This window comes from Ornithorhynchus anatinus, chromosome X4, assembly GCF_004115215.2.
Source record: "Ornithorhynchus anatinus isolate Pmale09 chromosome X4, mOrnAna1.pri.v4, whole genome shotgun sequence".
Classification (NCBI taxonomy): domain Eukaryota; kingdom Metazoa; phylum Chordata; class Mammalia; order Monotremata; family Ornithorhynchidae; genus Ornithorhynchus; species Ornithorhynchus anatinus.
In genome coordinates this window covers 5,372,000-5,398,907 of record NC_041752.1, presented here as the reverse complement: position 1 = coordinate 5,398,907, position 26,908 = coordinate 5,372,000, and the positions used below count along the sequence as shown (strand labels likewise).

The window sequence follows — 26,908 nt, the reverse complement described above, 5'->3', positions numbered from 1 at the left end:
ATTTGGGAAAAAGCATCACAGCATGGGCAGAGGAAACCGGGCATAAAAGGCAGGATGCAGACCCATTTGGAGTTAGTCTGCCGGGGGGCGGCAAGCTGTCGCATCACTTGCGCACGGTGCTGTGAGTCAGAGCCTTATTACCAGTCGAAAGCTTGGTGATAGGCCCTAATAAGCATTTGTTATTATTTAATCTCATTAACCTGATTCATTATTACTAGGTGTGGCACCTGCTCAGTCCGCAACATATAATAAAACAGAGTTGGTAGACCTCTGCCCTGGCCACGAAGAGCTTAAAAGTCTAGAAGCAGCACGGCCTAGTGGATAGAACATGGGCTTGGGCATCTGAAGGACCTCTGTTCTAATATAGGCTCTGCCACTTGTCTGCTGTGTGAACTTGGGCAAGTCACTTCACTTCTCTGGGCCTCAGTTACCTCATCTGTAAAATGGGGATTAAGATTGTGAGCCCCATGTGGACTGTGTCCAACCTGATTAGCTTTCATTCATTCATTCAATAGCATTAATTGAGTGCTTACTATGTGCACAGCATTGTACTAAGCGCTTGGAATGTACAATTCGGCAACAGATAGAGACAATCCCTGCCCAGTGACAGGTTTACAGTCTAATCGGGGGAGACTAGCTTGTACCAACCCAGAGCTTAGAACAGTGTTTGACACATAGTAAGCACTTAATAAATACCATCATATCAGTATTATTATTACTATTACTATCATTATAGGAACACTGAACTAGTCTTGAGTATGTCAGAGAAGCAGCGTGGCTCAGTGGAAAGAGCCCAGGCTTGGGAGTCAGAGGTCAAGGGTTTGAATCCCAGCTCTGCCACTTGTCAGCTGTGTGACTGTGGGCAAGTCACTTTACTTCTCTGTCCCTCAGTTACCTCATCTGTAAAATGGAGATTAAGACTATGAGCCTCACAGGGGACAACCTGATTACCCTTTATCTCCCCCAGCGCTTAGAACAGTGTTCTGCACATAGTAAGTGCTTAACAAATACCAACATCATTATTATTATCATTATAATATGTCACTTTCTGTACAGAGTGGAAGTCGTGTAAGAGTCCTTAGTGCCGCTACCAAGGAGCGCCAGCCAAGCTCCTGTTTCGGCCTGGGTAGATGGGTTCCAGAAAAGCTCAGGCCCAGGCTGTTCCACTTCAGGCCTAGAGGAGGTTGAAGAAGGTATTCCCATCTGGCCATCCACTGCCCAATCAATCAACGCTATTTATTGGGTGCTTATTGCATGCGGAGCACTGTACTAAATGCTTGGGAAAGTTCAGAGAACCAGAGTGAGGCTCCGACCTCCAGCTTGTCCTTTGCCCAGACATAGATGTCCTCCCCTCTGGTAGTACCATGCCAAACTTCCGTCTTTATGCTTCTAGCCATTTCCCCAAATCAAGATTTCAGGCAACCACATGGCTGAAAACCTTAGTGTCTGATTTCTGTTAATCAGATCATTAACTTGGCCCTTGAAGCTTTGAACGTCAGTGTTGCTAAATATCCTGCAAACCTCGGCTTTGATATTTTCTTTCATTATCTCTTCCAGTTTGTGGTGCTGATTAAATCCCGACTTGGGTCGTTATCTGTTTTGGGAATCTGGTTCCACTGGAGTCTCTGGAGTTTTCACAGATGTCTCAGCTGAGTCCTGGCTGGAGCTTTTAATTTGATATTTTTTTCCTTGGATCACCTTGAGCATGGGGTAAACAGGAAATTTAGTCCTAATTTGCTGATATATTTGTCAAGCAAATGTTCCTAATTCTAATAGGCTGTGGGCAGGGTTATCAGCCACAGTGGCTTTAATCCCCAAGAAGGTAGATGAAGCTAAGAACACTGCAAATCTCACCTGAAATCACAGTGTCCCCAGGAGATTGGTCCTCTCCTCCCCCAGGAAATGATCAATGAGTTTGATAGGGACAGAAAAGTATGGCCCACACCCTGAAGTCTAGAGGACGATCACTTTCCCGAGCCTGATGAGATACAAATCAACTGAGAGGAAGGTAGATGAGATTGAGGTTCAGTGAGTAGGTTGGAATTAGAAGAGTAATAGTAGGTTGTAGATTGTATGGGAAGGGAACGTGTCTGCTAATTCTGTTGAGTTGTAGTCTCCCAAAAGCTTCGTAAAATGCTCTACATATAGTAAGTGTTCAATAAATACCACTGATTGAGGAACCGAGGTTATTGGGTGAGTTGAAGTCATAGGTAAGAAATGCTCAGGGTCGTGTAACTCATGGTAATCAGTCAATCAACCACTGGTATATTTTGAGTGCTTACTGTGAGCAGAGACTATTTTACTAAGTGCTTGGAAGAATCCAATAATCATTTCTTTTTCTCCCACTCCCTTCAGAATCACCCTGATTTTCTCCCTTTATTCACCTTCAGCCCCAAGGCACTTATGTATACATCTATAATTTATTTATTTATATTAATGTCTATCTTCCCCTGTAGACTATAAGCTCATTGTGGATAGGGAATATGTCTGTTATAATGTTATACTGTACTCTTCCAAGGGCTTAATATAGTGTTCTGTTTCCAGTAAGCATTCAATAAGTTCTATTGATTGATTAATCCAATCCAAGAGTTAACAGATGTGATCCCTCCCCCTCAAGGAGTTTAGTGAGAAGCAGCATGGTCTAGTAGATAGAGCAGGGCGCTGGGAGTCAGAAGGACCTGGCTTCTAACACCAGCTCCGTCACTTGGCTCCGCAACCTTGGGCAAGTCACTTAACTTCTCTGTGCCTCAGTTACCCCATCTGTAAAATGGGGATTAATCCTGTGAGCCCTGTGTGGAACAGGGCTCCAACTCAATTATCTTGTATCTACCCCAGTGTTTAGTACTGTGTCTGACACACTGTAAGTGTTTAACAAATACCATATAAAATGAAGATCTAAAAATCCAGTGGAGGAGCCTACAATCTAGCAGCACAATATGAAAACATTATATGAAATCCAGCTGAGTTTGCCTGAACCCCCAGATCTAGAGAGTCACTCGCGGGGCACCCTTTGCACCAGACTTGATGTGTCCCCCTCTTGGATCCCTTTGATCGCAAGTATCAAATGTGCTTCCAGCAGAGCTAGGCTGACCTTAACACTAACATCTTTCAACGCCTGTTCCGCAATGCATTCTGCATTCCAAATCAGCCAGCTTTCCACAAACACTGACTCTTTGTGACTCAGCATTCAGGAGTCCATTTTTGTTTGGAGTGGGGCCCAGACCTTCTCCACTGGAGGGTTTCACCCACATGAACAAATGAGGCAGAGAAAGGCGATGAATCTATTTATTGAGCACAAAAAAGAGAAACCTCCTTGGAAAGCAAGGAGGCCCAAAGTGTCCCCAGACCCAGGAAACAGGATGGAGTGTGGGGTGGGGAACAGAAGCCAAGTTGGGTGTCTGGTTCTCTGGCCCTGGTGTAGGAGAGTCTCCCTGGGGCACAGATGATCTGCTGTCACTGGAAAACAATCACAAAGCAAGGACTTGGGGATGTATTGGCTGACAACAGAACAGTGTCTTGTGACAGGGCAGTAGCCACCAGTGATGAAGGCAGATTCCTCAGGGGCAAACTCAAGGGGCTGTTTCCAAGATGGGCCTGATAATATGAAGATAAGGCCCAGGCATAAGGCCCGGCGAAGACAGCAGAGTGGGTGATGGTTTCCCCAGTCCACCTCAGATGTGAGCAGCTCCCCTAGATCCCCTCCCAAGTCAGCCCAGAATTGTCCCTGACATACCCGAGGCTCCAGATCTGGGCCAATCGCATCTCCTGGAGGTCTTCATGAAACTTCTCACTCTGGGCTTCAAGGCTCTCCATCACCTTGCCCCTTCCTATCTCTCCTCCCTTCTCTCTTTCTACTGCCCACCCTGCACGCTCCGCTCCTCTGCCTCTCACCTCCTCACCGTCCCTCGTTCAAGCCTATCCCGCCGTCGACCCCTGACCCACGTCCTCCCGCTGTCCTGGATGCCCTCCCTCCTCACCTCTGCCAAACTAACTCTCTTCCCCTCTTCAAAGCCCTACTGAGAGCTCACCTCCTCCAAGAGGCCTTCCCAGACTGAACTTCCCCTTTTCCCTCTGCTCCCTCTTCTGCCTCTCTGCCCCCATTCACTTCCCCTCAGCTAAGCCCCCTTTCCCCCCTTTCCCTCTGCTCCTCCCCCGCTCCCTTCCCCTCCCCTCAGCACTGTGCTCATTTGTATATATTTTTATTACGCTATTTATTTTGTTAATGAGGTATACATCCCCTTGATTCTGTTTATTGTGATTAAGTTGTCTTGTTTTTGTCCATCTGTCTCCCCTGATTAGTCTGTAAACCCGTCGATGGGCAGGGATTGTCTCTATCTGTTGCCAAATTGTACGTTCCAAGGGCTTAGTACAGTGCTCTGCACATAGTAAGCACTCAATAAATACTATCGAATGAATGAATGAATAATCTCTCATCTCCCTATGGCCGCGTCAACCTAAGCCCTTGGTTGCTCCTTCCCACCCCACACATTCCCTAGTAGCACTTTGTGTACAGATCTTTAAACTCTTTTCTTCTCCCACCTGTAATTTATTTTAGTGTCTGCCTCCCCCACTACATTGTGAGAACCTCGTGGATAGGATTTGTGCCTCTTACCTCTATTGTACTCTCTCAAGTACTTAGTATAGTGTTCAGCACAGAATAAGTGCTCAATCTATACTCTTGATTAATTGACAATCCAGACATATCTGTTGCCCCTAAGCACTGACACTCATATGTACATATAGAAACACACATGCACAGTCACATACCTTTTCCTGTCTCCAGAAGAGAAATGGTGACTGAGTCATTTAGTCTTCCATTTCCGGCCTATTCCAAGTTGAACACCGACACCCCCGACTAGGACCAGATTGGGGTGACCACTTCCTGATTCAATCCATCAGCCCGGCTCACAGGTCCCTTCTGAATAATGTGGTTCTAGATGAGCTGAGCATTGCTATTTTATTTCAACGTGGCCTTTCTTGCAGGGATTTTCCCCATTTCTTTGGCAGCCTGGTATGAGCCATGTTTGTACAGCTCTTATGCTGAGCTCACCCACCCCCCTGTGTCTCTACTCAGTAAAGCAAAAGGGAGGGACATGAGGGGCGTCTGAGTGAGACCAGAAGGTTCGGGAGCCTCGCTCCTCGTGGGCAGTAATGGTGTCTACCAATTCTATTGTAATTCTACTTTGCCAAGCGTTTAGAACACACAGCAAGGGCTCAATAAATACCACTGATTGTTGACTCGATTGGCTGCGTCATATTCTTCATCCTTAACCTTTTTTTTTCTTATTTCTTTAGAACAATAATCTTGATATTTGTTAAGTGCTTACTATGTGTGAAGTGCAGACTAAGCTCTGAGATAGTTACAAGATCATCAGCCTGGTGTAAGGGAAACAGCCTGGTGTAGTGGATAGAGCATGGGCCTGGGAGTCAGAAGGTCATGAGTTCTAATTCCAGCTCTGCCACTTGTCTGTTGTGTGACCTTGGGCAAATCACTTTACTTCTCTGTGCCTCATTTACCTCATCTGTAAAATGAGGACTGTGAACCCAATGTGGGACAGGGGTTGTGTCCAACCCAATCTGATTGTATCAACCCCAGTTTTTAGTACAGTGCCTGCCACATAGCACTTAAGCATAAGCACTTAACAAATACCATAATTATTATTATTATCAGGTCCAGCACAGTTTAAATAGAAGGGAGCAAAGGTATAGAATCCCCATTTTGCAGATGAGGGAGCTGAGGCACAGAGAAATCAAGTGATTGTCCTAGGTCTCACAACTGACAAGTGGTAGAGCCAGGATTAGAACCCAGGTCCTCTGATTCCCAAGCCCATCCTCTTTCAGCCCCCGACATGCTTCTTCTCTATGGGTTTGTCACTAACTCCTTCCTCCCTCCTTACTCGTAGACTGTGAGCTCACCAATGTACTTTCCCAGCACTTAGTACAGTGCTTTGCACATGGTCGGCACTGAATAACTATTATTACTGCTGCCACTAAGTGGCTAGGATACATACAATCTACCTGGAACTGAGATATCCCTCTCCCTCATCCTCTCTCCAATTTGGGGGCCTCATTGCTATCCATTCTCTGCCACCCCTGGGGTCCAGTGACATTTCTTGGTCACCAGAGAAGGGGGTGCAGAGGTTGACACCGTGAAGTGTGGACTCACCTGCAAAAGTTCTTTGCCACAAGCATCTGTGGAAAGAAATCAATCAATCAGTGATATTTACTGAATGCTGACTGTATGCAGAGCACTGGACTAAGCGATTGGGAGAGCACAATATAACAGAGTGGGTTGACACATTCCCTGCCCATGACAAGATCACAGTCTAGAAGGGGAGACACGTTAATATAAATGAATGAATTATGGACTTGGACATGAGTGTCATAGGGTGAAAGGAGGGGTGAGTAAAGGGTTCAAATCCAAGGGTAAGGGTGATGCAGAAAAGAGAGGGAGAAGAAAGGCAAATCTGCTGGGTGGATATTGGAAGGAGTAAGTAATGGAGCCTGAGGTAGTCCCCTTCTTTGAGAAAATCTTCATCTCGGTGTGGTGGGTTATAGGGGTGACCCTGCGTGGAGACAGAGGGCTGGCCAAAACGACTTTCCAGGGTCCCTTCCCACCCCATTATTCCCCGAGAGCTGGGAGGTAACTCTGGGGCCTCGGAAGGAATGAGCTGCCTGAGCAACATGGGCCTGATTCGTCACCGATGATTGCCCTTCTCAGCTCCTGACGGGAAAGGGGCAGTCACCGTCAGGATTGAGCCACGGACCTGACTTGGGAAGCATGGCCATCATGTCATCTCTGAGCCCCACGGTGGGGTAGAAGTCTTTGAATTTCTTCAGACCTTCGGGGCTGACATCTTGTGTCCGGCCTGTAGGCAGAAAAAAGGTTGACCTTGGGCAGTGACCTACCACTTCTACTTTCATCAGAGGGAGCAGGTACAGGCCTGGGGCAGAGATACTGAAAGTAACAGGGAACAGGGAAAGAAAAGGCAGGATGCTCTCCTCCCTTGGAGGGGAAGCTGGGATTCCGGGTCTTTGGCCACGCCACGTCCAACTGTATCCCACCCCCAGTCTCTCTTCCCAGCAGTTTGCATGAATTTCTGGGCCCTGATGTCTTCAAAGACCAAGCAGTGACTCCTACCAGGTGTGAACCAGCTACCTACCAGGAAATTCAGGCTACCCCAAATACACTTTGGCCTCAGTTAGCCAGAAATATCAGGCAAGGGGCCACCGGGCCCCAGTTCCCGAGTCCCACCCCTCACACGTTGATCTCCACTCCCCACGTACTGTAGAGTTGGATAGTGGTGCTGATGGTGCCTTTCACATCGCTGAGCACATAGATAATACCGAAGTTCACATAGTCTGTCGCCACCACCCTCACATCCTTCTGGGCCAGGGCTGGAAGGAAAAGCAGAGGGGTCCTCAATCCATCAGTGGTATTTATTGAGCTCTTACTGATGCAGACAGCACTGTACTAAACACTTAGGAGAGCAAGACATCATAGACTTGGTAGACAGGGTTCCTGCCCTCAACTAATTTACAATCTAGAGGTTGCTTGGAGCCCAAACTTTCATCATCCCAAAGCACAGGGTTGGTCCACTCTAGCCTTACCCCATACCCCCATAAGGAGACATAACCGGTATGTGCTGAAACTGATCCCCCAGGCTCTGCTCCTCTTTGTTCTTTATTCCCACCCAGAACCAAAACACTGAAAGCAAACTCACCGAGATTCGAGTAATGACCTTCTTGGGACTCTTTGATAAGGGTTGCATCCATTTTTTGACATCCATCTGGCCTGGAAGAGCAGCAAAACCCATCACCTCCCTCCCCTTGCTGACTCTGCCACCACTCCCAGCCACAGAAAACAAATCTTCAAGGTGGAAGGCTCTACCAAAGCATCATTCTGGCTTGTGGCTGGTCCCACCTTCAGAAGGATCTAGGAGTTTAGTCCAGTGGACCAGATGTGCTCTGGAGCTCTAACTCAAACCCCCTGTTCTGGGATTCCAGATTAGTTTTCACTCCCTGCTCTTCCCCAGCCTCCAGTCCCTGTGGGATCTGGGCACGTCCCTTAGACATCTGCCTTTGCATTGGAAAATTGTTATTTCTCTTTCTTCTCTTGCTTTCTCTGTCAGAAATTCCCACTCTTCTCCTTAGAGCTCCCATAAAAACCAACTATCCCAACCTCATTCATTCAATCGTATTTATTGAGTGCTTAGCGTGGCTCAGTGGAAAGAGCCCGGGGTTGAGAGTCAGAGGTCATGGGTTCTATTCCCGGCTCCGCCACTCATCAGCTGTGTGACTTTGGGCAAGTCACTGAACTTCTCTCTGCCTCAGTGACCTCATCTGTAAAATGGGGATTAAGACTGTGAGCTCCACTTGGGACAACCTGATTACCTTGTATCAACTCCAGCGCTTAGAACAGTGCTCTGCACATAGTAAGTGCTTAACAAATACCATAATTAGTATTATTATTACTGTGTGCAGAGCACTTTACTAATTCCATTTCTGCTCACACCAGAACCAGGACACAGCTTCCAGGGTGGCCTTTCAACTGGGTCCCCAACTCAAATGCCAAGATGAATCAGAGAAATACGGTGAACTGTATTGCATGAATTCGTTGGTTTATCTGAGCACCCCTGGACTTAGGACATAGTGACTGTGAGCCCCATATGGGACAGGGAACCGTGTCCAGCTTGATTATCATTTATCTACCACAATGCTTAGTGCGTTACTTGGCATATAATGAGCACTTAGCAAATACCACAGTTTCTATTATTTTACTGAGCTTTCTATGCCAGGTGGTTAGTACAGTGCCTGACACATTGGAGTGCTTAACAAATACCATATTATTACTCTGAGGATACAAATAATATGAAATGAGTGGGTCACACCAAGAAAGCAGTGTGGCTTGGTGGAAAGAGCATGGGCTTGGGAGGCAGAGGACGTGGGTTCTAATTCCAGCTCTGCCACTCATCTGGCAAGCCACTCACCTTGGGTAAGCCACTTAACTTCTCTGTGCCTCACTTACCTCGTCTGTAAAATGGGGATTAAGATTGTGAGTCCCACGTGGAACCACCTCATTACCTTGTATCTACCCCAGCGCTTAGAACAGTGCTTGGCACACAGTAAGCGCTTTAGAAATACCATACTTATTATTATTATTATTATCATTAACAATGCAATGCAGCCCAGTGACTTGCCCAGAGTCATGCAGCAGGCAAATGGCAGTACAGGGATAAGAACCCAGATCCTCTGACTTGCAGGCCTGTGCTTCTGTTCTTTTGGTTTTGGTTATTTAAATAGCAATTGTTAAGCGCTTACTATGTGCCAGAAACTATTATGCACTGGGGTAGATATAAGATAATCAGGTTGGACAAAGTCCCTGTCCCACTTAGGGCTCCTGGTCTTTATCTCCATTTTACAGATGAGGTAACTGAGGCACAGAGAAGTTAAATGACTTGCCCAAGGTCACAAAACAGACAAGTGAAGGACCAAGATTAGAACCCAGGTCCTCTGACTCCCAGGACTATGCTCTTTCCATTGGGCTTCTTTTCCTCTCCCCAGGAGAGTTACGGGAACCTCTGGGAGGTAGGGTCAAAGTTGACCAGTGCTTGGCACGTAGCAAGCGCTTAGTAAATACCCTAATTATTATGTTGAGTCCACTCTGAGGTGTCACACTTACCCAAGGAAACTTATTTTGATATTCAGGTTCCCACCATCCAGAGACTTGATGACAGCAACTGACATCTTCAGCTTGTCCTTGGTGCTCAGAAACTCCTGGCTGTCTGATCCCAAGGCCACCAGGTACCAGAATCCTGAAAACTGGAGAGAGTATCCACTATGTGGGTCTCCCGATTCTTTTCCTTCTACCGGCATCTGAGGCCAGGCCACCTATAAATTCTCCCTCCTCCGTCTCCGGTGAGGCCCATGCAGGGCAGGGACTGTGTCCAACTTAATACACTTGTACCTTCCCCAGTGTTTAGAACAGTATTTGACACATATTAAGCGTTTAACAAATCTTCATATGCTGGCAAGTCGTTTCCGAGCCACACCTTCTTTAGAACTTACATTCCAAGCGCTTAGTACAATGCTCTGCACATAGTAAGCGCTCAATAAATACTATTGAAATACTATTGAATCTTCTATCATAAGGTAGCAGCGTGGCCTAGTGGATAGAGCCCGGGCCTGGGAATGAGAGGTCGTGGATTCTAATCCCGACGCTGCCGCTTGACTGCTGTATCACCTCGGGCAGGTTATTTAACTTCTTTGTGCCTCAGTTACCTCATCTGTAAAGTGGGGATCCGGACTGTAAGCCCTATGAGGGACAAGAACTGGGTCCAACCTGATTTCGTTGTATCTACTCCAGCGCTTGGGACATAGTTATATATATTTTTTATTACCCTATTTATTTTGTTAATGAGGTGTACATCCCCTTGATTCTATTTATCGTGATAATGTTGTCTTGTTTTTGTTTAGTTCTGTTTTGTTCTGCCGTCTGTCTCCCCCGATTAGACTGTGAGCCCGTCATTGGGCAGGGATTGTCTCTATCTGTTGCCAAATTGTACATTCCAAGCACTTAGTACAGTGCTCTGCACATAGTAAGCACTCAATAAATACCATTGAATGAATGAATAGTAAGCTCTTAACAAATACCACAGTTATCATCATTTTGGTTTGTGTATCTGTAGAGTTTCTCGGTCAAGATACGGAAGTGGTTTACCATTGCCTTCTTCTGCACAGTAAAAACTGGAATCTCTGCTGTTGTCTTTAATCAATGTTTTGATCACTTGATCATCCGCCTCTGAATCTTTCCCACACCGCTGCTGCCTAGCACAGGCGAATCAACTTTGACGCTGTGGCTTAGACCTTTCCACTATGGGAAGCCCTACTCTTAGCTTTGTCAGCGTATGCAAATTCTCCTGCCACAATAAGGTGTCGATTAAAAGAAACCTTCCCTCTCTCTGTGCCTACAGACTGTTAGGGTTACCAGACTGGCTGTGTTGACACCCCCGATCTCTGCTCTTTCTCCTGCATCCAACATCCCCTTCATTGTGAACAACTCCCACAAGAAACTCCCAAGCCCCTTCTTAGGACATGTAATCTGGTGCCACAATTCTGCTCCTTTTAGGCACAAACTATGATTACTCCCTCTGTCCCAAATGCCACTGCTTCCAGATTTAATAACCCCTTGCCTGGACCACTGCAGACTCTCCTTCAATGCCCACTTCTCCCCGCCCTCTACTGCCTTCTGTACCGTTGCTGGCCCCTAACCCAGCCGGCCCCCATTTCTACTTCTATACCTTCTCCTACATCTGTAACCTATATCTGAGATGCTAGTCTGTAGACTGCCAAGTCCTTGCCTATCCTTCAATCAAATAACCCCAGAAAACCTTCCTCACCCCCCACCTTCTAGAAAGGCTCCCTTAACTGGAAGAGAAGTGTCAATCTTTACCCCTACTATCTCACCCAGCCTCTCTATTTGTGCAATTTAGTCATGCAAATTCCCTCTAAAATCACCCTATTAAAAGATTTCACCTCTGGGGAATCTGGGAGGCAGGACCCTAAGAGAGTAAGGCATGCAACTCTACTGAATTTCAGAAAGAGAGTCATTTGGGGAGGAAGTACTCTCTCTATCTCGCTCTCGCTCTCTCGGAGCAGAAGCCACAGGCCCTCAGAAGCAGAGGCAGGTCGTTGCTCGTGCTGTGGCCCAGTATGGTCCTTAAGGTCCCAGGACTTCACCATGATCGCCCCCAACTCTCCCTCTACTCACCACTTCCCTGGCCTTCTTTCTCAACACCCTCCTCAAACATCCCATCACACTCAAGATTGCATTCCATCAGCTCACTACCAACCAACCCATCCCCTCTCCAGTTCCCCACCCCAGTGAATCCTGTGGAAGCCCCACTCTATCGGGGGCAAAGTCTCCTTCATCCTCGATCTGTTCCTGGCCAAGTCACTGCTCCTCCTAATAATGAATAATAATTTGTTACGCTCTTGCTATGTGCCAGACACTGTACTGAGCACTGGGATGGATACAAGCAAATCAGATTAGAGACAGTCCCTGTCCCACTTGGGGCTCACAGTCTCATTCCCCATTTTAGAGATGAAGTAACTGAGGCACAGAGAAGTAAAATGACTTGCCCAAGGTCACACAGCAGACAAGTGGTGGAGCTAGGATTAGAACCCATGACCTTCTGACTACCAGGTTCGGGCTCCATCCACTAGGCCATGCTGCTTCTGGGTAAGACACACAGCAGGCAAGTGGTGGAGCTAGGATTAGAACCCATGACCTTCTGACTACCAGGTTCGGACTCCATCCACTAGGCCATGCTGCTTCTGGGTAAGACACACAGCAGGCAAGTGGCGGACCCAGGATTGGAATTTATGAACCTTCTGATTTCCAGGCTCCTCGCTGTCATGGGGGCCTGGCTCTCTCCAGGAGAAATTGTCTCTGCTGCTGCTCTCTTTCCCAAGGGGGATTGTTATTATTAGTAATGTTATCATCATCATCATCATTATTATTATTATATTTGCAAGTCCTGTTCTAAGTGCTGGGCTAGATACAAGTTAATCAGGCTGGACAGAGACCCTGTCCCAAATGGGGCTCTGAATCTAAGTAGGTGGGAGAGCAGGTATTCACTTTTCCCCACTCCCCAGGGCTCAGGAGGAAAACAAAAGGAGCTGTCCAGCTTCTTGTCACCCAGTGCTGCTTTCCCACCATCCCACACCCTCCATTCCTCCCTTTCTCTCGCTTTAAGACCCTGACATCCCCTTCAATTGCCAATATCCCTGTAGAATTTCCTAAGGATTCCCCCGGCTGCCCGCTTCCTCTCATTCCTCAACCTCACCGACCTCCTACTCCATCCCACCTCACCCTTTCACCAGCTCAGACCAAGACACATCACTAGTTCCGGCTCAGCCACCTGCCAGCCATGTGACCTTGACCAAGTCATTTAACCTCTCTGTGTCTCAGGTTCTTTAGCTGCAGTAATGGGGATAAAACACCTGTGCTCCTGCCCTCTTACACTGTGGGGACCATGTGGGACAAGGACCGTGCCTGTGCCAATTGTAATGTTTTCACCCCTGTCTTAGTACAGTGTTTGACACACAGTAAGCACTAAATAAATAACAATGTTATTGCTATTATTAATATTAGAACTAATTATTAATATTTCAACATAGTCTAGTTGAAAGAACACAGGGCTGGGAGTCAGGAGAAATGGGTTCTAATCCTGGCTCTACCACCTGCTTACTGAGTGACCTTGGGTAAGTCTCTTAACCTCTTTGGCCTCAGTTTCCTCATCTGTTGAATGGGGATTAAATACCTGGTCTCCCTCCCCTTTCGGGTACAAGCTATGGGATAGGAACTATGTCTGCTCTGATTTCTTTGTGCCAGGAACTGAACTAAGCACTGGGGTAGAGACAAGCTAATCAGTTTGGACACAGTCGATGTCCAATATGGGATTCAGAGTCTTAATCCTCATTTTACAGATGAGAGAACTGAGGACCAGAGAAGGAAAGAGACTTGCCCAAGATCATACCCAGCAGATGTAGGTAGAGTCAGGATTAGAACCCAGGTCCTTCTGACTCCCAGGCCCATGTTCTACCCAGTAGGCCATGCTGCTTCACTTAGTAGAGTGCTCTGCACACAGTAAGCACTCAGTTTATACCACTGATTGATTGAGGAAGGCACATTCAAGTTTATTACAGTGATGGAATCTGAGATTACATATGTTCTGTGGGAGGATTTGAGGTAATTCCATCCTTCAAGGAAATTCCCAGTGAGGTGACTGGAAGGATCAAAGAACAAGTCTGGAGAAGACATTCCAGTAACAGAGTGTGGGTAAAACAGTTGGCAACTAGGGATTTTGAAAAATCCAGCACTAGAAGTCTCTGCTAAAATGCATCTGGCTGCTTTGGATACCAGTTTTTGATACCACAATGCAGACCAAGAACTGACAGACTAGAAATCAGCCAAGATCATCAATCAGTAATATTTCTTGGATGTCTCCTGGATTCAGAAGTTGTACTAAGTATTTGGGGGAGTACAGTAGATGAAAAAGATAGGATCCCTGGCCTCACTGTGTTCACAGTCTAACGGAAAGATAGACATTCAGTAATTTACAGATAGGAGGAAGAAGTGTTTATGGAAATTAATGTGTACAAAAGTCTCATAGGAGGTGTGAGTGCAGAAGTGCTAAGTTGGTACAAAAGGGCTGAAATGATAGTTGAGGGGATGTAACTTGGGGAGAAGAAAAGTTAAATGAGGAAAGCCTCCTGGAGGATGTGGGGTTTCAGAAGACTTTTGAAAATGGGGAGAGCGGTAGTTTGGTGGATTTGAAAGGAAAGGGATTCCAAGCAGAAGGAAGAGTGAGAGACAGGGGATTGAGGTGGGAAAGTTGAGAACACAGTGAGTTAGGTAAGCTTGGGAGGAACAGACAGAGTGAGCTGGAGTGTAGTGGGAAAAGAATGGATAGGTAAGAGGGAGAAAGTTTATGCACTACCTTAAAGCCGATGGTCAGGGGTCTCAGCTTGGTGTGGAGAGGGATAGGTAACACGGGGAGATTTTAGAGGAGTGAGGAGACATGTACAGAATGGAATTTTAAAGCGATGATCCAAGCAGCAGAATGAAGTAAAATTGGGAAGAGCTAGAGGTTGAAGACAGGGAGGCCAGTGAGGAGGCTGATTCTGTAGTTTAGGTGAGATATAACAAGAGCCTTAGATTAGAGTGCTGCCTGTTCGGATGGAAAGGAAGGGATCAATCCGAGAAACGTTGCGAAGGAAAAACCAAAAAGATATCACATCCCGAGTCAATCTATCAATCAATCAATCAATCAGTGGTATCTAGTGAGCACTTACTGTAATAATCGCTTGATAGATACGATCCCTGATATCAAGGAGTTTACCATCTAATGGAGGAGCTGACTGAATGAAAGAGTTGAAAGGGAGCCAGGAGTCAAGAACAGGGCCAGGGTATGGCTTCTGGAGGCCAGGAGGATGCTTGGTAGTTGACTAATAATTAAAAGTTTAATATTCTTTAACTTGAAAAGACTTTCCTATCACTTTCTCCCAAGATCAGAGCTGCTGAGCTCCAGGTTCATGTGGGATCATCAGAGTTTCCTTAGCAATGGAACGAATAATCTCTGATAGTCCAGCTCCGAAAGTAGGTGATATGGGCTAAATAGGCCCGTCTTCTCTTCCTGGTACCTGGAGTCCAGCGAAGGATTATATTAAGCTTGTGGTGGTTATTGGCCAGTAGATGATTCTGGGCAGCAATAAGGTCATAATTGGTAATTTGAGAAATACCAATTTCCCAAATTTCCCAGGATAGGTGTGAGGAACACTCCCAGGAATGAAGGGAAGTGGTTTAGTGGAAAGAGCCTGGGCCTGGGAGTCAGAAGACCGGGGTTCTAATCCTAGCTCTGCCACTTGTCTGCTATGTGACCTCTGTGCCTCAGTTACCGTATCTGTAAAATGGGGATTAATAATAATTACAATAATAATTATGGTATTTGTTAAGCACTTACTATGTGTTAAGCACTGTTCTAAGCGCTAGGGTAGATACAAGGTAATCCCCATGTGGAACATGGCCTGTGTCTAACCTGATCACCTTGTATCTACCTCAGCACTTGTATAGTGCCTGACACATAAAAAGTGTTTAAAAAAAAAATCTCCAGCCCTGAATCTTGGAAGTTTCTCTTTCTCTGTGTACAGTTCACCACCCTTTAAGCTCACTATCCTGTGCCAAACCACCAGAGCCATATAAATGAAGAATCTTGAGTCATACCTGTTTCACATCAAGTCCAGGCTGCACAGGGACCTCTGCCTGGGCCTGGAGAGCCCAGGCCAGCCCCAGAACAGCACTCAGCAACACCACCTTCATCCTCCCAATTATCTGTACTGTACACGTTCAGACAACAACGTTAGCTTGGAGTGGAAGATGGTCCCGGCCACTTCACAACCTGTGAATTTATATCCTGCCAGACTGTCTGGGTGGTGATAGCCTGTCAATGACAGTGACAGCAAAATCTCCCATCCGTCTGGCTTTTTTTTATGTAACCAGTTGCACAATAGCTGAAGAGCCTGTTTGGGGTATAAATTGGAGGGGGAGGCTGGTGTCAACGTTTCTCCAGTTGTGGAACACAAAAAGTGTTTCCCAAGAGCAAGGGAGAAGAGGTGCTTTGTCTCTTGAGGAAACACGAGTGTTGGATTTCAGAAAACTGGGAGGCTCAATTTCATTTTTTTATGGCATTTGTTAAGCTCTGTGTGCCAGGCACTGTACAAAACACTGAGGTAAATGCAAGATAATCAGATTAGATACAATCCCTGTCCCACATGGGGCTCATAGTCTTAATCCCCACTTTACAGATGAGGTAACTGAGGCAAAGAGAAGTAAAGTGACTTACCCAAGGTCACACAGCAGACAAGTCGTTGAGCCGGAATTAGAATTCAGGTCCTCCGGCTCCCAGGCCCGTGCGCTTTCCACTAGGCCATGCTGCTTCCCTATTAAGGGAGAAATAAGAGTTTACATCTCCCCTTGGAGTTTTGATGGTGACTTGGTAAGGGTCCTATAGAGACATCTCTTCACTGCTTAAGTTATTTATACTCTCTTCCCCGGCTGGGAGGTTCTTGGGAGGTTCTAGCGTTTCCATTCTTCTATTTTATCCACTACACTGGAAATGGCCACTTCTATGGGCAAATATAGGAAGGCAACTTGAAATAGGCCCGACTTTTCCACTCTCCTAAGTCCTGGCTGAGGGCCCTCAAGAGGAGTCAGACGTTACGGAAGTCCCTCCATACCTCTACCCAGACAGCAAAACACAGTTGATGTTTTTGATCATGGAGATGGAAATAAGGGTAGAGATGATGGTGGGGGAGTTGATGATGATGATTTTAGAATTTGAATCCCTTGAGGACCAGGAACCATGTCTAATTCTGACCCTGTTATTCTTTCTCAGCACGTGCAACATGCTGCAAGCACTTCAGTGCTATTATTAATATAATAATAATAATTGAGGTATTTGTTAAGCACTTACCTTGTCCCACATGGGGCTCACCGTCTCAATCCCTCTTTTACAGATGGGGTAATTGAGTCCCAAAGAAATGAAGTGACTTGTTCAAGGTCACACAGCAGACAAGTGGCGGAGCCAGGATTAGAATCCATGACCTTCTGAGTCCCAGGCCCAGGCTCTATCCACTACAACATGCTGCTGCTAATAACAATAATGATAATTATGGTACTTTTTAAGTGCACTGTTCTAAGTGCTGGGAGTAGATACAGGCTAATCAGGTTGGACACAGTCCACGTCCCACTCTTAATCCCCCTTTTACAGATGAGGTAACTGAGGTCCAGAGAAGGGAAGTGATTTGCCCAAGGTCACACAGCAGACATGTGGCTGAGCCAGGATTAGAACCCAGGTCCTTCTGACTCCCAGGTCCATCCTCTCTCCACTAAGCCACGCTGCTGCTCAGATTCTCCCATTCATTATATGGATGAATCTGTTCAGAGCCCACAATATTTTGGAAAGGGTGATTCAGGTGGAAATAGCTACTTAAGACCTAAAACTGACTGCAGGAAAACCAATAACCCACCTCTCTAGCATTACCCCCTCAGGCAAAGATGTGAATCTGTGTAGTCCTAGTGCAGTGAAGTTGTAGTTGTAATAGGATTTATTAGGAAGTGGGAATTAGAAATGGGCCCTGTTGGTTGAAGGGCTCACAACCTACGTGCCCCAAGTCCTGCCTTTAATCTTGCCTCTATGTACTCAGATTTTACCCACCTCCTTGCTAAGAAGTGGAATTTCCTCCTCACCCCAGCCCTGTCTTATTTTTCTACATCCACAAGGAGACCTTTCCTGTCCCCAGCAGGCTCCTGCACTTACACGTCTGTTATTTCAAAATTATAAATCCTCACTAATGCTTAAATGATAAGGAGAGGAGTGGCTGAAACAACCCCGGAGCCTTCTAGATGATTTCTGAGTATCACCAGTGTCTCTGGGCAGCAGCAGTGTAGACTCCGATTTCATGGGAGTGATATTTTTTTTAAAAAGCCACTTTCAGCTGGTCTTTATAAAATGGGTAATTCTTATAAAGCTCCCGTGATGAATCGCCCAGTGTCAGTGATATGCAAGAATGTTCTCTTTAGGATACAAGTTGATTTGGGAATCTTTTTGCAAAGGGACATTTGCTTTTACAGATTGGGTCAGGTCTAGAAAATCACAAGTTTTCTGGCTCTCTAGACTGTAAGCTTGTTGTGGGCAGGGAATGTGTCTATCAACTCTGTTATATTGTTATATTATAATAATAATGATGGTATTTGTTAAGCGCTTACTCTGTGCCAAGCACTGTTCTAAGCGTTCCAAGTGCTTAGTACAGTGCTCTGCATGGTGTAAGCACTCAATAAATACAATTGATTGATTGACTGATTCAGACATAGCATGAGATGGTGGATAATTTTGTGATTTGGGGACACTTACTTGGGTGACAGAACCCATAACCCCTTCTAAGCTCATTATGGTGAGGAAACCTACCTACCAACTCTCTTGTGTTGTCCTCTCCCAAGTGTTTAGTACAGTGCTCGGCACACGATAATAAGTACCATTGATTGATTTGTTGATAACAAATTTCTAGCCTCATTATCTTGGTTGAGGCTGTCAATATCATAATGATCAACAGACTCATAATTATCCCGTGTTCACTGAGGCCCTGAGGCTGATCCACCTTGCCCAGCCGCTGACCTCCCCAACTCTCAGGGGGACATTCCCCAGAATGATCCAGAGTCCAATGAGGAGCCTTGAGCTTGGATTTATTTCCCCCTGAGAGGGCCATTCCAACAGAAAGCAGGCAGGATCCCAAACCCTGTGGTGGAGAGAGAACTGGGGGGATCCAGAAGGAGACGAGGAGAGGCCAGGGTTGATTCTGGCAGGACCCATCAGCAGTTTCCAGGAGAGAGATGAAGGTGAGCATCACTGCAAAACAGGGGAAGAGCCAGTCACTGACAAGAAATCCACATGGATGGCCACTTAGCTGGCACCAGAAACCCTGGGTTGCCTTGTGGCAAAGGATACCTGCCCGTGAAGTAACCAGTCAATCATCACTCAGTGGTATTTATTAAATGCTTACTGTGTGCAAAGCACTGTACTAAGCCCTTGGGAAAGTACAATGTAACAATAAACACACACAGTCCCTGCCCACAGTGAGCTTACAGTGTAGAGGAGGAGAGACTATTCGTCTGGTTTATACTGGACAGTCTGTCCTTCAGCCAGCCTGTCTCCTGTTCTGTGTGGGGCACCTTTAAGTCTGACACAACTATTTTAAGCTCCCAGTTTCCTTCCACCTCACTCCTGATAATAATAATTAATAACTGTGGCATTTGTTAAGTGCTTACTATGCGCCAAGCACTTCATTAAGCACTGGGGTAGGTACAAGGTATTCAGGTCAGAGAGAGTCCCCGTCCTAACCAGTGCTCGCATTCTAAGTAGGAGGGAGAACAAGGTATTGAATCAACATCTTACAGAAGAAAACTGAGGCACAGAAAAGTTAAGTGACTTGCCCAGGGCCATGCAGGAGGCATATGGTGGAGCTGGGATTAGAACCCAGGTCCTCTGACTCCCAGGACTGTGCTCTTTTCTCTAGGCCATGATGCTTCTCTGCAGCTGAGCCCTGCAGCTCTAGAGCCATGCGAGGGATTAGGGGCTTTCCCAAACACTTTGGGTTTGGACAGACTTCCATTAAATATCATATGATGTGATTTTGCTAAGCACACGCTCAGCTTAGTGCTCATAATGTCAGGTGCATCTGGAGGCCAGTCACTGGCCACCCTAGCTTTCTGGCATCCCATGGCTCTCGGGTCCAGCCGGAAGCCCGGACTGGGTGGCTAGAGCCACTGAGGAAGGTTAATCCAAAAACAGGAGTTTGGAGAAACAGTGACCTTAGCCAGGTCTGGAGGGAACCCGAGGCCAGTTCTCCCCCTGGCCAGAACCCCGTATCCAAAATTAGGGGCAGAACTGGAGCCATTTTCTGGGTAACTATGGCTAACACTCTTGGCCCTGACTACCCCTCCAGCTGCTTCACTTCCCCACCTGGCTCTGGAGTGGCGGAGGCTCTGCATCTTCACCTGGCACTTACCTGAGTAAGAGCTTTGATGCACACATCTGTGAAGACAGAGAAATCCCGTTACCAGCTGGGAGATGGCTCTAGGCCCAACCCTGGCAGCCCTGAGGGAGGAGAGGGATTCTGGGCCCCGTCTCTGGAGTCAGTCCTTTCACAGGACGGAGAGAGAGGACGCAGTCTGGGGCTCAGAGGCCTTTACCTGTCTTGGGGAGCAAGCGTCCCTGATGAGGATAGAGCTTCAGTTTGGGCCCCAACATCTGCATTTTCAGGACAGCTTCTGCCACCAGGTCCTTGCCTCGGGCTGCAGGGTAAGAGATGGGAACAGAAAGTTCTGTCAGGCTGGAAGACAGCCATCTGGAAAAGAAGGAAATGTTGGGAAGGATTGGACCCTGATGAAGGGAAAGGGCAGATTTACAAATGCCAGTAGAACTCAGAGTCGGCCAAGGCAGGTCACGGACATGAACGCTGTCCTCGGACCAGCAACGGTTAGAAGTGGCAATGAGAAAGCGAGAGTTAATCATCAGTATTTATTGAGTACCTCCTGGGTGCATAATAATAATGATAATGACACTGAGAAGCAGCATGACTTAGGGGATAGAGCACAGTCCTAGGAGTCAGAAGGATCTGGGTTCTAGAACCGTCTCCACCACTGTCTGCTGTGCGACCTTGGGTAAGTCACTTCACTTTTCTGGACCTCAGTGGCCTCCTGTGTAAAATGGAAACTAAAACTGGGTACCTCATGTGGGACAGGGACTGTGTCCAACCTGATTAGATTGTATCTACCCAAGTTTTGAATCCGAGACTAAAGAATTAGCACCAGCCCGGTGCACAACCTCCACCCCCTGCTCTTCACTAGAGCTAGGGCAGTTTAAACCTTTCAGTGGTGCAACTGAGGGCTCAGAGTCAAACCTTGTTCCTATTTTCTCTCCTCTTCCATCCTTGGTCTTGATCACACTCCTAGATTGGCTAGGATTAGAACCCAGGAGAGAGGGCCCCTAGTCCCTTCTCCCGGAGTCAGGACCTGCTGGATACACGTGCCATACTTAGCCTTCCCAGGCAGTGATGGATTAATGCGGAGGCTCATGGGGCTGTAGCTCAGGGATGGATTAACACAAGGACTCATGAGACTGAAACTCAGGGACAGACTATCACAAGGGGCTCACAGGACTGAAATCCAGGGATGGATTAACCCAGGGGCTAGTGGGATTAAAACCTCCAGCTCAAGAGGGCCCACTAGAACTCAGAAGCCCCTCCCCCAGTGTTACTGCCGTAGGAAAATCATGCTAAAGTACCTCACTGTGGAGCCATGATTATTATACTAATTATTATCACATTTATTATAGGTCAAGCACTCTTCTAAGCATTGGAGTAGATAGATTCAAGTTAATCAGGTCAGACAAATGGGGCTCACGGTCTACCATGCCAAGTTTCAACGCCACCGTCCACCTTCTCTTCCAACTCTCCACCGTGGCCTGCTGCCACTGCCATCTTCCATCCCACTTTGTCACTATCACAGGTCCCAAGGTGATCACTGCTATTACACCCACCAGAGCGCCCCTTCTCCACCGCCGTGGCTCAGAGCATCGCTGCCATCACCTGCCATCTGGAGAGACCCTCGTGCCCCAACGCTACCGGTGCCATGACCACCACAGAAGTCCACAGAGCCATGGAAGGGGGGCATGTATATGTCTTTGTGTGGATGTGCTTGTGGGAACGTGCACATTTCAGAAGGGGAAACTGGGGAGATCTGAGGCCAGGGGAATTTTCAGGGAGAGGAAGACACAGTCTGGTGATGCAATCACGCCGTACTCCCTGTGATGTCACCATGCAATAGAGCAAAAGACACTGTCTGCGGCGTAGGATACGTGGGGACCCCAGAAGACATAAGAGCCCTGGGCCTGAGCCTTCATAAACACAGCCCTGTGCCCGCATGTAAAGAGCTTAGGAAAGTGCCCCGCAAACAGTAACGGCTCAATAATACAGCCTTCAGAGCTCCCTGAGACTGGGTGTGTGGTCAGTTGGGTGCAGCAGGGACAGCGAATAGGCGAGGGTAGGAGGATATCTAGGGTCCCTCAAGCTGGGGAGGAACCCTGGTCTATGGAACTGGGATCTGGTCACCAACTGAAGAAACCAGATAATTCACCACCACCACCTCGACCACCCCCAGCTGCCAGGCTGCAGGACCTAAGAACTAGAGATGGAAGTCAGTCAAGACGGCAGACCCTTCCATTCAGCCACACTGGCTTCGGATCACCCCACTCCCTGACCCCCGGCCCAGGGCCTCTGCCCCACAGACTGCTGGGAGCGACACCCAACACCTACTGTAAAGCTGCAGCATGTTACTGGTCACACCATCCCTTTCCACCTGCATGTACAGGATGGCGTAGCGTTTGTAGTCGGTCTTGACCACGTGGATTTTCTTCTGGTTAAAGTCTGAAACGAGAGCAGAGCCCCTTGGCCTGGATCAACCCTTCCCTTACTCGGCATGAGGCTTCTCCCCGCCCTTGGTTGGCTGCTAGTTTCCAGTGGCTCCTGGGCAGTGGGGATGATGTAAGAGGTTATGTCCAAGGTTAAGGGACTACAGCAACTAGGATCATGCAGATGAAAAGGTCCGTTCATCAGAAGTCAAGAATCCTGGAATTTTAAGGAATAAGGAACACCAAAAGGAACACACCAGCTCCTTACCCTGGCCACAAAGGCAGATAATTGTCCCTATCAGTTTTCAAGACCTTCTCAGTCACTGAAGGGTATTATTGAGCAGTTACTGTTGCAGAGCATTTTACTAAGTGCTTGGGAGAGCACGACACAGAGTCACCCATATCTCCTTCATAACGTACCTCGATCTCATCTATCTTGCCTCTGACCCCTCACCCACGTCCTGCCTCTAGCCTGGAATGCCCTCCTCCTCATATCCAACAGTGACTCTCCCCTCCTTCAAAGTCTACTGAAGCCCCATCTCCTCCAAGACACCTTCCCTGACTAAGCCCTCCTTTCCTCTTCTCCCACTCCCTTCTGCACCGCCCTGACTTGCTCCCCTTATTCATCACCCCCGCCAGCCCCACAGCGCTTACATGCATATCTGTCTGTAATTTATTTATTTATATTAAGGTTCATCTCCCCCTCTAGACTGTAAGCTCATTGTGGGCAGGAAATATGTTTGTTTATTATTATACTGTACTCTCCCACGTGCTCTGCACACAATAAGTGCCAGTAAATACGATTGAATGAATAAATGAATGAATATCAGGGTTGCAAAATTGTTGTTGTCTTTTTAGTGCATTCCCATGTGGCCCCCGAGGGATGACACCCTGACCATCTGGGTAATAAGTTATGCCCTCTCCGGAGATGGCTTCCACCCTTACCGGCATCGCTGAACTGCCCAGGCACCGCCCCCTTGACGAAGACTGAGTCGATGATCTGGCATCCTCCTTTGGGACTACAAAGCAAAATGGTAAACTCACCCTCCCTACTGCTTACTCCCCGACTTGGGCTAGCCAGGAGGGTTGGATCCCGCAGAACCTCTGACATGAGAAGCAGCATGACCTAGTGGATGGAGCACAGGCCTGGGAGTCAGAAGGACCTGGGTTCTAATCCCGGCTCTGCCACTTGTCTGCTGTGTGGCCTTGGGCAAGTCACTTCATTTCTCTGGACCTCAGTTACCTCATGTGTGAAATGAGGATTAAGACTATGAGCCCCACGTGGGACAGGGACTGTGTCCAACCGATTTGCTTGTATCCACCCCAAGTGATTAGAACAGTGCCTGGCAGATAGTAAGTGCTTAACAAATACCCTAATTATTATTATTAGGAATAGTAGCCCAAGGGATGAATCGACCCATTAAACCATCACTAAGTCAACCAGGAGTTGATCAAGTATCTCTGTTGGGCGGAGCTCTGCACAAGGTCTAACCTGCCCCCAGGGTGACCCAGGCAGTGAGGAAGCCCTCAGATAGAAGTGACAGAGAAGCCCATCCTCTGAATCAGCATAAGAAACAGCGTGGCCTAAGTGGCAGGAGCAGGGGCCTGAAAGTCAGAAGGATCTGGGTTCTAATCCTGGCTCCGCCACTTGTCTTCACTTTACTTGTCGCTTCACTTCTCTGTTCCTCAGTTATCTCATCTGCAAAATGGGGATTAAGAGGGTGAGCCCAAAGTGGGACAGGGACTGTGTCCAAACCAATTTGCTTGCATCTACCCCAGTGCTTAGCATACTGCCTGGAACGGAGTAAGCTCTTAATAAATATCATAAAAAAATAACACTTACTTGGGGAAACCAAACTTGATGTTCAGGTCACCATTGGAAGCGGGCGTCACCATAGCAGTAGCCATCTTCATGGAATCCTTCTTGGACAGGAATACCTTGTCATTTGATCCCATTACAATGATGTTCCACATCCCGGAAAACTGGGGAAGGGTTTGGAAAGTCACCAACTAAGCAAGAACTCAACTTGCTCTCTGGGTCCCCCATCCATTGCCCCTACTCAAGGCTGGGAGCCAGTGGTAAGTACCCCTGAACTGCAGGAATGGGTTCTTGGCCTCGCTCTTCCTAATTGGGAAATTTCAAGAACGCTTGCCAGAGTTTGCTGGACAAGCACCCAGAAGGGTTCTGAGAATCTCTTACTTGACATTCTCCCACCAGCCCCATCCCCTTGGGCCCATGGCTCTTCATTCAGTCAGCTTCCATAGCCCCTCGCCCAGCACAAGGGTTATTCACTCCAAATGGCACTAGATGCCCCTCGGCGAAACTTCTCTGACCTAGTCTCCTCCCTGCTCCTTCCCACCAGTTGCTCTGATGCCTCTCCCTCCCCACCACCTGCCTATCAACCCGCTGGCGAAGTCACGAAAACTTTCTGCCATTACCTTGTTCGCGTCAAAGTTTGGCTGGGTGCCAATTTCCGCTCCAACCCGGAGCCCCCAGAGCAACCCCACCACAGCACTCAGCAGCAAAATCTTCATCTTCACCCTTTCTGCCCCAATCCAGCTTCAGGAATCCCTGAATTTTCAGGGGGATTTATATTCCTAACTACTTTGTGGCCCCTGAATTTATATCCCCTGGAAAATCCCGAAAAGGAGGCTGGGTGAGCACAGAGACAATAGCATCCTCTATCTGCCTGGCATTTGGAGGCCGGTTACTCCACCTCGACAGGGATTCGGTTCAGCTTGTCTAGGGTATTAGTCCACAGCATTAGCGGGTGTCATGTCTGGGCAAAAAGTATCACCCAATTCCAGACGTGCTTCCTCCTGGCCGGGGAGAAGAGTGAACTTTGCAGAACCACAGGGGTGGGGTGGATTGGGTTTCGTGAGCAATTGGGGCAGCAAAATGGGAAGAGGGAGGAAGAGAAAACAGCTGGCTTGAAGGACCTCAAAGAACTCTAAGATGAGGTAGAAATCGTAGCTGTAATAGTATTTATTAAGCATCTAAGGTACGCAGAACACTGTACTAAGTGCAGGGGAAAAAATACCCAGGGGAGAATGTGACACAGTCCCAGGCCCTCCAGGGCCTCACAATTCTGAAAATAAAGAGGAGAAGGATTTGGCCACAGATACCTTAAGAAAGATGAAATAGTAATGTACAAAAGCAATATGAAAGGCAAAGTTCAGATTCCGACAGGTGGGCAGAAAAGGGCATATGAGGGGACCGCAGAGTAATGTACTTTATGAGAAGCAGCATGGCTCAGTGGAAAGAGCACGGGCTTGGGAGTCAGAGGTCATGGGTTCTAATCCCAGCTCTGCCACCTGTCAGCTGTGTGACTTTGGGCAAGTCACTTAACTTCTCGGGGCCTCAGTTACCTCATTTGTAAAATGGGGATTAAAACTGTGAGCCCCATGTAGGACAACCTGATCACCTTATATCCCCCTAGCGCTAGAACAGTGCTTTGCACATAGTAAGCACTTAACAAATACCACCATTATTATCATTATTATTCTCAGTGCCTCAGTTACCCCATCTGTAAAATGGGGATTAAGACTGTGAACCCCATGTGGGACAACCTGATTACCTTGTATCTATCCCAGCACTTAAAACAGTGCTTGACACATAGTAAGCTCTTAACAAATACCATCATCACCAATATTATTATTATTATTACTGCGACCCGGTCACCGAGAATCTGATCAAAATCAAACCTTCTTAAAGTTCTAGAATTTGTAGTGCTCTTGCTCCTCTGCCGCTTAAGTCTCCACAGCTCAGCAGGCACTGGGCTAGAGGGCATGGGGGCCCTGGGTGAGGTAGTGGGAAGGTAGTAGGGAATCCAGGTGGGTGGTCCATTCATTCATTCAATAGTATTTATTGAGCGCTTACTATGTGCAGAGCACTGTACTAAGCACTTGGAATGGACAATTTGGCAACAGATAGAGACAATCCCTGCCCATTGACTGGGAGAGAGGCCAAGGGGCGTGCTGCTGATGGGGAAAGAGGGCATGAAGTGTTGAGAAAAGACTGAGGGCAGGAGGGACTTGGGGTAACAGTAGAAGATGAGCTGAAGGGCAATAAAGGCAGAAAGAAGTTCTGCCCAGTGGGCAGGGACTGGCTAAGAAAGTAAGGTCGGTGCGGAAGCAGAGTCTACCAACAGTTAGCCATTCTGGGAGTAATGATTATGGTATTTGTTAAGTGCGTACTATGTGACAAGCACAGAGAGGTCAGTAGAAGAATAGAGTCAGAGGAGAGAGTCTGGAATGGTGTAGGGAAAGCGATGGGAAAGGATATATGGTGACGGGAGGGCCCTGGACAGGCCAAACTTTCCTGGACCAACCAGACCTGACCGTGGTTCCAGCCCTACCCTTGGCCAATCAAGACATCA

General features: G+C 47.4%; 2 protein-coding genes across 2 annotated transcripts; both read right to left on the bottom strand.

Moving 5' to 3' along the window:
• Nucleotides 1-2,992: 2,992 nt before the first annotated feature.
• On the bottom strand, nucleotides 2,993-15,883 carry LOC100681649 (lipocalin-15-like). The gene is made up of 6 exons (XM_039910686.1): nucleotides 15,788-15,883; nucleotides 9,683-9,822; nucleotides 7,725-7,795; nucleotides 7,288-7,398; nucleotides 6,768-6,869; nucleotides 2,993-3,132 (listed from the first exon to the last, which is right to left on the bottom strand). The coding sequence occupies exons 1-6, from the start codon at nucleotides 15,881-15,883 to the stop codon at nucleotides 2,993-2,995; spliced, it is 660 nt and encodes a 219-aa protein (XP_039766620.1).
• A 756-nt stretch (nucleotides 15,884-16,639) lies between these two features.
• Nucleotides 16,640-25,064, bottom strand: LOC114807793 (lipocalin-15-like). The gene is made up of 7 exons (XM_039910685.1): nucleotides 24,969-25,064; nucleotides 24,373-24,512; nucleotides 23,475-23,548; nucleotides 22,435-22,545; nucleotides 20,312-20,413; nucleotides 20,128-20,153; nucleotides 16,640-16,753 (listed from the first exon to the last, which is right to left on the bottom strand). The coding sequence occupies exons 1-7, from the start codon at nucleotides 25,062-25,064 to the stop codon at nucleotides 16,640-16,642; spliced, it is 663 nt and encodes a 220-aa protein (XP_039766619.1).
• Between the last annotated feature and the right edge of the window lie 1,844 nt (nucleotides 25,065-26,908).